The 12,721-nt window shown below is 52.8% G+C and overlaps 2 protein-coding genes across 3 annotated transcripts in view; both read left to right on the top strand.

Moving 5' to 3' along the window:
• The window catches only part of PIK3R6 (phosphoinositide-3-kinase regulatory subunit 6), a 37,112-nt gene extending 29,652 nt beyond the window's left edge, over positions 1-7,460 (top strand). For both annotated transcript variants that reach the window (XM_069483367.1, XM_069483366.1), the window contains 2 exons: positions 6,061-6,173; positions 6,764-7,460. In XM_069483367.1, the coding sequence (XP_069339468.1) occupies positions 6,061-6,173; positions 6,764-6,920 (270 nt within the window). In that variant the 3' untranslated portion in view covers positions 6,921-7,460. The remainder of the gene's footprint in view (positions 1-6,060; positions 6,174-6,763) is intronic.
• Positions 7,461-9,869: 2,409 nt separating this feature from the next.
• Positions 9,870-11,963, top strand: MFSD6L (major facilitator superfamily domain containing 6 like). The gene has a single exon (XM_069483365.1). The coding sequence runs from the start codon at positions 9,968-9,970 to the stop codon at positions 11,759-11,761; it is 1,794 nt and encodes a 597-aa protein (XP_069339466.1). The 5' UTR covers positions 9,870-9,967; the 3' UTR covers positions 11,762-11,963.
• The last annotated feature ends 758 nt before the right edge of the window (positions 11,964-12,721 follow it).

Here is a 12,721-nt window from a genome sequence, read left to right as displayed (position 1 = left end):
TAACTATAGTTTATTTGAAATTTTCTTCTGCTTCCTGAATTTTGTCTGTTTCCTCTAAATTACTGTTTTCTGTTTGCTTCTTGTGCCTCTCTCTCTCTCTGTACTGTAGGAGCTGTCTCTAAACACCTGGTGATCCTTGGCTGCCTGCTCACATTTACGAGTGGGGCACTAAAGTGCTGAGTTAAGGGCGGGCTTCTCAGAAGGCCATGGTCTTTTCCAAGGGAGAAACCTAAATATCCGAATTGGCAAGTCTCTTTTCTAGGACAGTTTTGTTTTCCAGGGATGAGTCCTTTGGCTCCCACCTTGGGGAGTGAAGGGGGTTGGGGGGATGGGCCTGCTGTCCTCTGGAGCTGGGTTGGGCAAGGGGACTGGGGGTTTCACCAGTGAGCAAACTTTCATGCAATTCACCTATTTGGAGTACAGCACTTCACTCCATCCTGCTCCATCTGTGGTCTCCCCAAGTCCAGAGTCTCTCTGGTTCTGTTTCTCTGGTCTCCATGGCGGGGGGCGGGTTCATTGCTTGGCTGCCTGGGGGAGTGGGAACCTGAGGAGTCTAACCACTCATCATATCAGCTTTCAACCAGTTCCCCTTTGTCAGGCCCCTTCTCATCCCCACCATCTGTGGAACCAGCTCTCTCCAGCTCATAAGCCTCCCCAGTGTGGACCCTTATGTTTGACCTTCCTCTTCTGTAAGTTACCCACTGCCATTTCTCTGTCCTTTCTCTGTGCTACAAGATTGTGGTCTATGACTTGAGGTGCTTTCTAACCTCACTAAAGGTGCACCTCCTTGTTTCAAGCTGAATTATAAGAGGGGAAAAAATGAGAAAATAAATACTCTGCCATTTTGAAATCAGAAATTCTCATCTCTTTATTTTTAAAATATTTTAATTTTATTTTAGATATGCCTTTTATAAATAGCATATAATTTGATTTTGTTCCGATTCAGTCTGAAAGTCTTAGTGGTTTTTTTAAAATATATGGTAAAAATCACATAATGTAAAATTTACCTTCTTAACCATTTTTAAGTATACAGTTCAGTGGTGTTAAGTATATGCTCATTGTTGTGAAACACATTTTTTTTTAACAAATGAGAGTTTAATCCATCGATGCTAACTTTAAGTGATATTTGATCTTTGCCATCATATCTTGTGCTTTCTGGGTTTTTTTTAAATGCTTTTTGCTGTTTTTTTAATGTTTCATTTTGCTGTATTGTTTGGGTTTTGTTTGCTCATTACTCCCTTCCCTGATGATTTGGAAGTTATATGTACTTCTTCTTCTATCAGTGGTTACCTCTAAATTTAAAATATGTACATTTGAAATTATGATTATATGTTAACACTCAGATGAAGCTGTCTTCTAGCACTGTCATAGAGGTTTCCTCAGTTTTGTATTCTTTTGGTCAATTTTGAATCAGTTCCACCACTAGAACTGAAGCCCTGTTCTCTGAGTCTTTAAATACCCTAAATCCATAAATTCAGAAACACCATGTTCTTATAGTTTTTCATCTACATGTCTGATTATTACTCTTTAGCCTCTTCCTGAACTCTTTTTCCTAAATTCTTATATAGCTACTCTGTTCTCAACTTCTATACACATCCACTTAGAAAGATTTAGTACAATTTGCTAAGGACTCCCAAATCTGTATCTCCTGCTCTGACATTTACCCCTGAGTTTCTGACTTCTGCATTCACCTAAGTTAGCCCAAACTGGATGACCCACAACACCCCAAACTCAAGACATTTAAAACCAAAGCCAGTACCTTGGAATAGTTAGGAGCTCTCTGGAGCCAGACTGCTTGGGAACAGATCTTGGCTCTGCCATTTACCAGCTATGTGACATTAGGCAAGTTACTCAATCTCTCTGTGCCTCATTCAGTGTCATTACATAAAACGGGGATACAGTGTCCCTGAGTATCTACAGGGGATTCGTTCCAGGATGCCCGAGGATACCAAAATCCACAGATGCTCCAGTTCCTTAGTCAGCCTTGGTTTCACATATGCAGATGTGGAAGGTCCGACTGTAATATTACAACATCGCCTACCTCATCCAGCTTTTGTGAGAATGAAGTGTCTGTGGCATGTGAAGCTGTTAGAAGAGGGCTTGGCTGAGCAAACGCTATTTATGTATTAGAATGTATTAGCAGTTACTTTCGTTTCATCCCTTCCTTAGTTCTCTTCTCTCATTTAATGGTACCATCATTAACTACTCACCTCTGCCGGAAACCTGGATGTCATCCCTGATGCCTCTTCTTCCTCACTTCTCCACTCCCTGCAGGTTTTCTCTCTCAAACACTTCTCAAATCTTTCCCTTCCTCCCTGTCCTCCCCGTTCTGGGTCCAGCGTGGTTGACAATCATCCCAGTTTACCTGGGACTAAAGGGGTTTCCCACACTTGGGACTTCCAGTGCTAAAACCAGGAAAGTTCCAGATAAACCAGGACAAGGTGGTCAGCCTGGGTCTGACTTTCATCCATCCCCTTTCCATGGAAAATGCAGTAGCCTCCCAGCTGGTCTCCTGGCACCACTCCAATGCTCATTAAGTCCACTTCCCCATCTCTGCCCACGTCACTCAGCACTTAAAACCCCTCTGCCATTTCCCATTCTCCAAGGGCAGAAAAACCCTCTGATGTTGCATAGCTTGGCTCCTCTTCCTCTCCAGCCACAGCTCTGGCCACTTCCTGCAGGACCTTCCCTCTGTGATGTCTGGAAGTGTTCCTGAAGCCACACCTCTGTGCCTTTCTCATGCTGTTTGCTTCACCTGGAGCCCCATTTCCCTCTACCTCTTCCCCACCTTCTTTTTGTAGCTCCTACTCATCCTGCCAGATGAGACTCAGGTGTCACCTCCACCAGGAGGCCTTGCTGATGCTTTTCCCCCTTCCCCGACTCCTTGGTGGGCTAGGTGCCCCACCTTTGCACCCCCATAGAACCCTGGGGACACAGCCACGGAAGCATTTGTGACACTATAAATGGCATGATCTTGGTATGTTAGTGGCCTGCGAGCACCCTGGGCTCAGGGTCCTTGTCTTAGTGCCCCGTTTCCCCTGGCTTTCTGCGTGGTGTCTGGCACACAGCAGGGGCTCACCAGATGTGGGTCTAGTGATCTAGTCCACCCACCTTATCCCAGATCTCATCCTGGAACCGGAAGCTCACTCTGCGAGGCAGCCCATCCACTATAGGAGAGCTCTGATTGGCTGAGAGATCTGCCATCTTGAGCTGAAATCTGCTTCCTATAGGGCAGCCCAGTATTTAAGCTTTAGGCTCAAGGTGGACCTGTTTACCCTTATGTTGCATTTCCTCTTTCGAAATCAGTTCCTCACAGTGGTTTCCGTTTTCAATGACCTCTTTAAACAACCTATTCAGGGGCTTTTTGAAAATCTAAACTTATCACTCCATCGAGTTGCCTTTTGTCCCTGCACTGGCTTGCTGGGGGGAAATTCTAGTAGCCAGGCTTTCTTCTTGGAACCAGGCAGGTCTGTGTGCCTGTTCTGTCCAAATGGATAGGATGAAAACCACAGGGAAGCTCATGGTGAGTGGGAACGAGGCATTCCCAGCGTGGAGAACAGCATGGGCCAGTTTAAGGGTCAGCAAACCTATGGCCCTGGCTAGAATGGAAGTTTGATACAGAAGAGCAGTGAGAAGGCAGCAATAGAAGAATTGGGGCATTGGGGCGTGGAAGGCAGGAAGCCACCAAGTGAAAACAGGAGACAATTAGCAGCATTTTGCCCATGCCCTCACCTTACTGAGACTGGGACCCTCTGCATACGCTGCCTCTGGCCCTTTCCACTGGCCTCTGTGGCTGCATTCATAGACTGAAATGCAACACTCCTTATGGGCTGACAACAAGCAGGTAGGGTGTGTCTAGGTGTGCAGACCACAAAGGGGAAGCAAAAGGCCTCTGCCTACACTGCAGGCAGGTGGGAGGAGACTGAGACTGCACCTGACGACCTAGAGGGCAGGGCCAGGTCCTGCCTGAGACACCCAGAGCAGCCTGATGCAGGAGAAAAAGCATCACGTTGGGAGTCAGGGAGCTGGGCCCCCCACCTACCACTGTGCCACCTTCAGTGGGTCCCCTTCAATGCTCCAGGCCTAGGTCTCCTCCCCTGTGGAAACTGTGAGTGTCCCTCACCAGGTGCTGGTCAGTTCAGGTGTGGTCCTATTCACGATGGCAAACTGAAGGCACCTGGCTTCCCCCATCCCCAGCTCATGCAGGACTTCAGCCCCCCGAAGTCTCTCCAGGTATTTCTGGAAGGTCAGGATGACATCCCAGGGCCAACGATCATCCTGTTAGCGGTCTGGTCAGTGCCCACGAGGTTCCATTGCCTGTCCCCCTGACCACAACTGCCCATCGTGGCTGACAGCTCCAGGGCACCAAAGCTGCCAGAGGTTCTGCTGACACCGGGGAGGAATTCCCTCTCCCTGTGTGTTACCTTCTCTTATGGGGGCCCCACGTCTTACGGAGGTTTTAGTAACTTTCTGTCTTTACTCACGACCCACCCTCGCAGACGCAAGGGAGTCCATGGATAAGTGACAATAGGAGGGCTTGGCCTAGGAGACAAAGGAGAGAAAGAATCCATGGAGGGCTTCCCTCCCCTCTGACAGCTGAGGCTTCATCACCGAGTCCATTACTCATGTGTGGCTCCTTCGTGGAAAATTATAATTAATAATAATAACCACCCAACATTAATCAGAGCTCTTACCATGTCCCGGGCACTGTTCCAAGCACTTAACATATGGTGTCCCACTTAATTTTCACAACAGTCCTAAAAGGTAGCACAGAGATTAAAAACATGCTCAAGGTCACACAGCTAATAAATGGCAGAGCCAGGATTGGAACCCGGGCAGTCTGGCTTAGCGATTGTGCTCTTGGCCCTCCCCCCATGGCCTGCAGACTTCTGGCTGGCCCACGCCACCCACCCCCACCTCCACAAAATGTCAGCTGAAACGCCCGGACACGCTCAACCCCACTAGCTGAAGCTGTCGCTCGAGCCTGTGCTACGTGACGATGAGACAGTGGATTAACTCCATGGTTCTCAGCCCTGCCTACGCCAGGGATCTTTTTAAAAAATGTCCATGCCTGGGCTCGAGTCCGTGTCACTTAAATCAGAATCTCTAATTTTATGTTTTTGGAAGGTGACTCTGGGGGCAGCTAGGGTTGAGAAGCTTGGATGGGATGGACTCCAAAGCCTCCAGGTGGGAGTCCCTCCATGGCAGCTCCATTGTCCTGTGGCTGCAAATCACCAAAAGCTGCTGTGTGTGTGTGTGGAATGGGCCAGCGACCTCTGGAAGCCTCAGGACACCCCAAGTTCTCTGCCCAATGGGAGGGGGTCTATCTGGGGCCTCAGGTTGGGGCTTAGAAGGATGCCTGGGGCTGCTTTCCTGGGCTGAGGCTTGGGGGTCGTTGGCTGCTTTCTCGATCCTCTGTGTCTGCCCCAAGTAAATAGTGTTGTATGTGTTATAATCTGGTGCTGAGAACTGGAGTCAGACTTATAAAACCCCTGAAATACCCCAAATCCCACACATAACAAAGGTAACTTGACAACGTGACAAGCACCAGCCACAGCACTCCTGTTTGTGTTCAGAATCAAGAGCAACAGGTTGGAAAAGAACTGCAGAAATGATGTGAGATCCAAGGGCAAGGGCAGCCTACAAGCAGTTTATGCAGGGTTGTCACTGCTCAGAGTCACTTGCAGGAAGACAGCAGGGACCCCATGTGCCAGACCAAAGAAACATACCAGATTCCAGGGTAGGAGATAGATGTTGGCAGGGTTTTTTTTAGACAGAGTCTCGCTCTGTTGCCCAGGCTAGAGTGCTGTGGCATCATCATAGCTCACTGCAACCTCAAACTCTTGGGCTCAAGCAATCCTCCTGCCTCAGCCTCCCGAGTAGGTGGGACTACAGGCTCGCATCACCATGCCTGGCTAATTTTTTCTATTTTTAGTACAGACAGGGTCTTGCTCTTGCTCAGGCTGGTCTTGAACTCCTGAGCTCAAGCACTCCTCCCATGTTGGCAGGGCCTTGTGCTGAGCGAAGGCGACACTCACATGAGCCATCTCTTTGTTGCAGACAGTGACAAACACCTTCAGGACGGCCAACATCCAGATCCAGAGCCAGGACCAGAGGCTGCTGACATTGTTGCTGGACAAGGACAATCAGCGCACTTTCCGGGATGTGGCCAGGTGAGGCAGGGCCTGCCACTGCTAGGGGTCTAGGCCCTATGGGACAAACCAAAGCGGGAGCCAGCTCCTGCCACCTCCTGCTTCCAGCCCAGGGCACCTTGTCAGAGGCAGATCCTGCAGCCAGGCAGGTGTCCCTGGTGAGTATGAACTTAGGCCACTGCCCCATGGCTTGAATTCAGAAGAAGAGGCAAGTGAATGGCCGACACTGGGCAGCAGCTGACATTACATTTTCCCAAGATTCCTAGGCGTACACTCAGCCTGCAGCCCCCTGATCCAACCCCTCTGCGGCACGGGCCCCTCCACACAGGCTGGCTTTCTGTGGCATCTGTGCCCCAGTTAATTGACCCTTACTGGCTTCCCCTGGGGAGGTGCATGTAGGTCAGGAAGGCATACACAGAGTAGCTCGGTCCAGGCATCTCCTCTCTCCCAGTCAGCCCAGGCCCAGGGCGTTCTTTCTCACCCTGACTCTTCCTCTTCCTTCTGCATGGCCCCCTCCTCTATACCCTACGATATCGGCTCTACCTTTCAAATGCTCTGGGCAGATTCGATCCCTGAGATTGGTCACCTGAGCTGTTCTCTCTCCACCACAGATTGGAGGTTGCTCCCTGCCCAGAGCCATGCTCCGGAGCCCAGAAGTCCAAGGCACCGTGGAGCAGTTCTCACGGGCAGAAGGAGATGGAGACAGTCAAAGCCAAGCCCAAACCCCTTCTGATGCCCATCAACACGTTCTCTGGTGTCGTCCAGTGAGCCTTGTGGGGGCAGCAGAAGAGCTGTGTCCCAGGGCAGCAGGCCCAAGGGGAAAGATGCACTACCCCCCCAGCCCGCAGACACTCACACCAACATCCAGGACAAGGCCAGCTCCACAGGGCAGCTTCTGGCCCTGAGCAGGAGCCAGCGAGTGCCTGGGAGCACAGGGAGCCTGCCGTGGGGGCAGGGGTGATGGAGAAGGGCCCGCACGAAGCATGAAGGCCCGAGGACGGCGCAGGCAAAGCTGCAGCCACAGAGAACACACGTGTAAAGCCCAGCTTCTCACACGAACGTCCACTCCTCCACTCGTTTTCCACTCCCACTTCTCCCACCGCCTTCTCCCACACAAGCTCCCCACCCGGCCCTTGAAACCAAGGTTAGAGCTGCTGTTCTGCCAGATCCCTGTGGCCCAGGGGACATGGAAGCAGGTAAAGCCTGCAGCACCTCCCTCCCAGCCTCTTCCCTCCCTGCTCTTGGGCCACTGCCCAGCGCACCCACCTCCAGGCAGGGGCCTCTCCCAGTCCAGAGGAGAATGTCAGATTCAATAAATGCACACTAAACTGTTTCTGCTTTCATCTAATGCCCAGCTATATTTGTATTTTAATAGAAATTGGGGCAGTACTTAATATAACCTGATGAATCTGCTTAGGCCAGGTGAGAGTTGTGTGAAGTCGTACCTAGTGTGTTCTGTCTCCTGCCCCTTCCTCTCGGGACTCTGGTTAACTGAGGGACTCTCCTGACCAGCATTGTCCCTAAACAGACTCGGGAATGTGGGGTGTTTCAGAGAAGCCAGAGATTAAAGGCATCAAAATTCTTGGCTTTTGAGTTCAAAAACTGACATTCAGGTGTAAAATAGGAAAGATCAATGACACAGCTCCAGTGTCCTCACACCCAGGACTAGGTATGGGGTAGGGGGAGGGTAACAGAGAGGACAAAAAGGCCTGGACTTGAGCCCATCCCTATGGCCTGGACGGAGTGCCAGGGGATGGTGGGGGTGGGGTGGTGGGAGAATCCCTGTTAAGTCTGGGGATCCCAGAGAAGAGAGGACAATTCACTTTGGGCCTTATTGCCCTGGGGGTGGGGGCAGGTCCCAGGGCACACTGTCAGTGCCAAGGAAAGTGTAAGAGGGCCTGCCTGGGGTGCACAGGCAGATGGACCCAGGGGCAGCCTTAGAGAGAGTCCCTGTGCCCTCATGGGGCTCGGGAAACAGGCAAAGGATTTCCCAGGTAGCTGAAAGCAGACAAGCCCAGGGGGTCTCAAAGGGAAGGGGATGCAGCTGTGGGTGGCAGTGTGGGGCATGGCCCCTGAGGGCAAGGTGTGGAGCCGGGGCACCTCCACGGACACCAGTGTGGCGGAGTGCCTGCCTCCCAGTGGAGATGCGCCCAGGACAGGTTAGGGCCGGGAAGTGAATGGATGTGGTGGCCCCCACTGAAGCTGCCTGCAGCGGAACTGTGGGAGGAGAGGGACTAGGGACAGTCCTCAGAGTGACTGAGGAGGCTTTAAACCTGAAATGACTGAAACTAGGTGGCTAGATTTTTTTTTTTCCTGCAATTGGGGTGATGTAAATGGATTCATATCAATTTGAGCATTCATAATCATGAGGGTTTTAAGGAAACATTTGCAGAGTTTACCAGTTGTTAAGGTTAGGTGAGGGCTCTGGGCCTCTTCCCCAATACCCTGTCTGCCAGCTTACAATGAAAGCAAATTGTAGACCAAATTCTGCGACACATACACACACTTGTTGACAAGTAGCCTCCATCCCCACCCCAGCCAAATTGGGTGCTCTGAGCAAACCTTGTATGAAAAATTGATATTTTGGAACAAAGCCTACAGCACCCTTCCAAAGGGCTTGAACTACTGGAATCTCTAGATGCTTATACCCTTCGAGCAAGAGAGAAAATGCCTCTGAAAAAAATTATACCAATCCACATGACTTGGACACCCCTAATGTCATCAGTGAGAAACTGTTTCTAATACCTAATGAAGCCACTTCTGTTGATGTAAGATGGTTGAAGTGCTTGTATTAGCTGCCTCTGGAGCGTGGGTTTTGTTAAATGCCAGCTAACCGCCTCTGGAGTGTGCTCTCCCCAACAGGGCCCCTGACTGCCCTAGATGTGGATTTAAACTATCCAGCGCATACCTGCTATTTCTGGGGCTGCGACGTGCTGCCAGGATCAGCTGCAGGAAGTGCCACCAGATGACTGCCCTCAACTGTCAGCCCTCTTTGGGGATTGTCCCGGCTGAAGAAAATTGCGTCACCCGAGGTCACGCCCCTTCCAGGAACAATATGCATCCAGTGAAACAGTTCTAAGCCCCGGGAACAAAACTACCTGCCTTCCCGGAGCTTTGGTTCTGATGGTGACAGGCAATAAACAAGGTCAATACAAGCACTGTGAGCCCGCAGTGTGTTCGGTGGCGCTAAGCGCTGTGGAGACCAATACAGCAAGGAAGGGGGGTGCGGGAGTCTTGGGGCCGAGGTGGGGGCACTTGGGTATGAGATTGGCAATTGCACTTAGGGTGCGCGGGGATGATGCCTGAGGGCGGTCACTGACCGACGGACGTTTGAGTAAAGATCTGAGGAAGATGAGGGAAGTAGCCTAGTGGCTATCATTCATTCCACTCTCGCTCCCCCTCAGCGCGACCCCGACGGTTTCCGAGGCCGGGCGGGGGGCGGCTAGCTGGGCGCGCACCCTGCAGGCCCCAGGCCGCGCCCCTCGCGCACCTGCTCACGTCCCGGCAGCGGGGGGAGGGGAGGAGGCAGCAGGACGTGGCAGGTGCGGTCCCCAGGTGCGTCAGCCCCGCCCCCCGCCGCGCCGCTCCCTCGGGGCGGGGCCACTTCCGGGCCCGCGGCCGGACGTGGGGGCGGGGGCGGCCGTTGACCTGGTGACCGCGGCGCCACCAGAGGCTGGAGGCAGCGTCCGACTGGCTGGGAGCCCCGGAGCCGCCCTCGCGGGGACATGGGGCCGCGCCCTCCCGGGCCGCGGCCGCCCTGCGCGCAGCTCCCTCCGCCGGCCCGGGTCTGACGGGTCTGACCGAGCCGCGCGGCCATGAGCGCCAACCCCCAGTGGGACGTCAGCAGGGCGCTAGTGGTGGCCAAGCTTTTCCATCTGGTGTGTGGGGTCCGGGATGCCTGCGTGACCCCCTTCCTGACCCTCTACCTGAGGCAGCTGGGCTTGGCCGCGCCCTGGGTGGGCATCCTGATGGGAACCAAGCACCTCGTCGCAGCCTTCTGGGCTCCCTTCTGTGCCTTTCTGGCCAAAAGCCACCAGAAACGGAGAGCGCTTCTCGCAGGCTCGCTGCTTGGCTCGGCGGTCGCCAGCCTGCTGTTGGTGCTGGTCCCACCGTTGGACAAAGAGCTGGTGTACCGCTCTTGTAACGGAAGCGGCAGCGTGACCACCACAGTCGTGCCACTGGGGGTTACACTGACTGTGAACGTCACCGCTGCCCAGGAGCCTGCCTCAAACCACCTAGCGGGGGCGCCCGGCCTCCCAGCCAGGAGGAGCCTGGGAGTCCTGGAAGCCTCTGGCTTCAGAAATGGACCAGGTGAAAGTGACCGAGAAACTTCCAGTGATCTGCACGGCTATTTAGGGGGCTCCGTTGAAGGAGTCAGAACCACATCCCAAGGTCTCCTCCGTCCCGTCACCTCAGGGGTGAAGGGCAATCCCTGGGAAGTTACTTTTGAGGTGGCCAATACTACCCTCCCTTTGCTTCCTGGGGGCACAGCACTGGCAAGTCTGGCCAACTCGTCGGTGGCCAAGGGCAAAGCCCAGGTCCTTGAGCTCTCCTTGGAAGGGTTGCGGTGGACTTTCATCCTCTGCTTGGGGTCCATGGTATTCTGGGAGCTGCTGACAGCCCCTCTGGAGCAGGTGGCAGATGACAGCCTTTATGAATACCTGGATTTTGTGGATGCCACTGACCGGTACGGAAGCCTGTGGATCTGGAGATTGCTGGGCCTGTCGGCAGGCGCGTGCGGCATCGCAGCCTTGGAGGGGCAGCTGGACTGCTTCCTGATGGCCGGCACCCCCCGGGCTGTGGTGCACTTCTACGGCTACTCGCTGGTCAGCATCCTGGCCCTACTGGTGAGCATTGCTTTTCCTGTTCCCATCTGCCGGCAGCAGGAGCACAGCGACAAAAGCGTCAAAGCACTGTCTCTTGTAGGGAGCAACCCTCGCCTCGTTGTCCTGGCCTTCACTGTCTTTTTGTTAGGAGCTGTCACCAGCACTGTGCAGAACTTTCTGTTCTGGCACATGAACGACCATGGCAGCAGCGAGCTGATTATGGGTTTCTCGGTCGCCCTCAGCCTGCTGGGGGAAATTCTGCTTCATCCATTCAAAACCACGTTGCTTAGGAAACTGTCCAGGGTGGGCACGGTGGGGCTGGGGCTGGGCTGCCTCGCCGGGCAGCTGCTCTACTACTCCTTCCTCTGGAGCTGGTGGTCTGTCCTCCCTGCTCAGGTCTTGAGTGCCGTCAGCCACGGGGCTCTGTGGTGGGCAGTTGGGGCCTCGATAGAGGCCCTGGCCACTCCTGGCACGGAGAGGCCTCTGAGTGCCATGTTCCGAGGCCACTTTTACGGGAGTGGCTCTAGCCTGGGAAGCTTTGTGGCAGGCTTTGTGGCCATGCGCTTCAGCCTGGCTGTGCTCTACCAGGCCTGCTGCGTGGCCCTGCTGCTCTGGTTGGCCTTGTTCCTGTCCATCCAGCCCAGGCTGCCCCAAGAGCGGAAAATCAGCTACTCAAAGCTACTGGCCATGGAGGCGAGTGACAGCAGTGACTCTGAGCAGGGGACAGAACGGGACTGGCTTGTGAAAGCCATGAGGGAGGAACACTCAGACTGGAAAGGCTGAGAGAAAGTCAGAATGCGCTGATCTGGGAAGGAACTAACGCACTGGACAAAACTCAGTCTGCCGAGGACAAAATCCTGCTGTGAACAGCAGGGAGCCCTGGGAGAGAGAAGGCATGTTTATGCTGAAGGCCAAGCAGGATCATCTCATTGCATGATTTTCTTTAATTTTTTAGTAAAAGGAGATTTTACTTCCTGGTATTCAATCTTTTTTACACAATGGAGGAAGAATACATTTGCTAAAAAAAAAAAAAAAAAAAAATGTTTCCTTTGTACTGACTATATTTTGACATATAAGGTTTTCGAGAGCTCTAATAGTCCCAACTCTGTTGAATTCAGCAATGGCTAAAGTGATCAAATCAAATGGGCACTGCCAGGAAGGCCATGGGGACCTGCAGGATTCAGTTGGCAGAGAGGGCAGCTGACTTGGATGAGCCATGGCAGTCCTACGGGCCATAACGGCATGAGCCTGGTCCTATAGAAGTCATGCTGTGGGTAGGGAAACAAACTCCTCTCTCTCCCCACTGATGTATACGGTACCCACACTCACACCCAAGTACTTAAGTTTCCAGCAAGAGAAAATAATAGGGAATATACTGTGTGTTGCGGGGAGGGGAGGTTAATAGGATCCATTCTTACTCTCAAATGTGAATGGCACCAGGGAAAGGATCCTTAGAATCATCATCCATCAGAGCAAGGGCAACTTCATGTCCTCTGCACTCACATTTTGCACGTTCTGCCTCACAAGAGCACATAGAGACTTTAACATCTGCTTTGATTGGTGTGCAGCAGTCTCCGTAGTGTAGGATGCTGCAGATACTCCACACTGGACCTGTTCCAGGCCACTTGGTGGCGTTTTGAGAATGGCAAACTAGTTCTGCCACCTTCCCAAACTCCCCAGAATCCTCCCTGACCCCCAGGGAAGGGCCCTTTGTTCCAGAGGCCAGTCCCCAAGACGCTAATT

Source organism: Eulemur rufifrons, chromosome 9 (genome assembly GCF_041146395.1).
Source record: "Eulemur rufifrons isolate Redbay chromosome 9, OSU_ERuf_1, whole genome shotgun sequence".
Classification (NCBI taxonomy): domain Eukaryota; kingdom Metazoa; phylum Chordata; class Mammalia; order Primates; family Lemuridae; genus Eulemur; species Eulemur rufifrons.
This window is presented reverse-complemented; position numbering and strand designations above follow the sequence as displayed.

Bases quoted from the DNA above. Each gene is read 5' to 3' on its own strand.
- MFSD6L (XM_069483365.1), top strand. From the start codon at position 9,968: ATGAGCGCCAACCCCCAGTGGGACGTCAGCAGGGCGCTAGTGGTGGCC.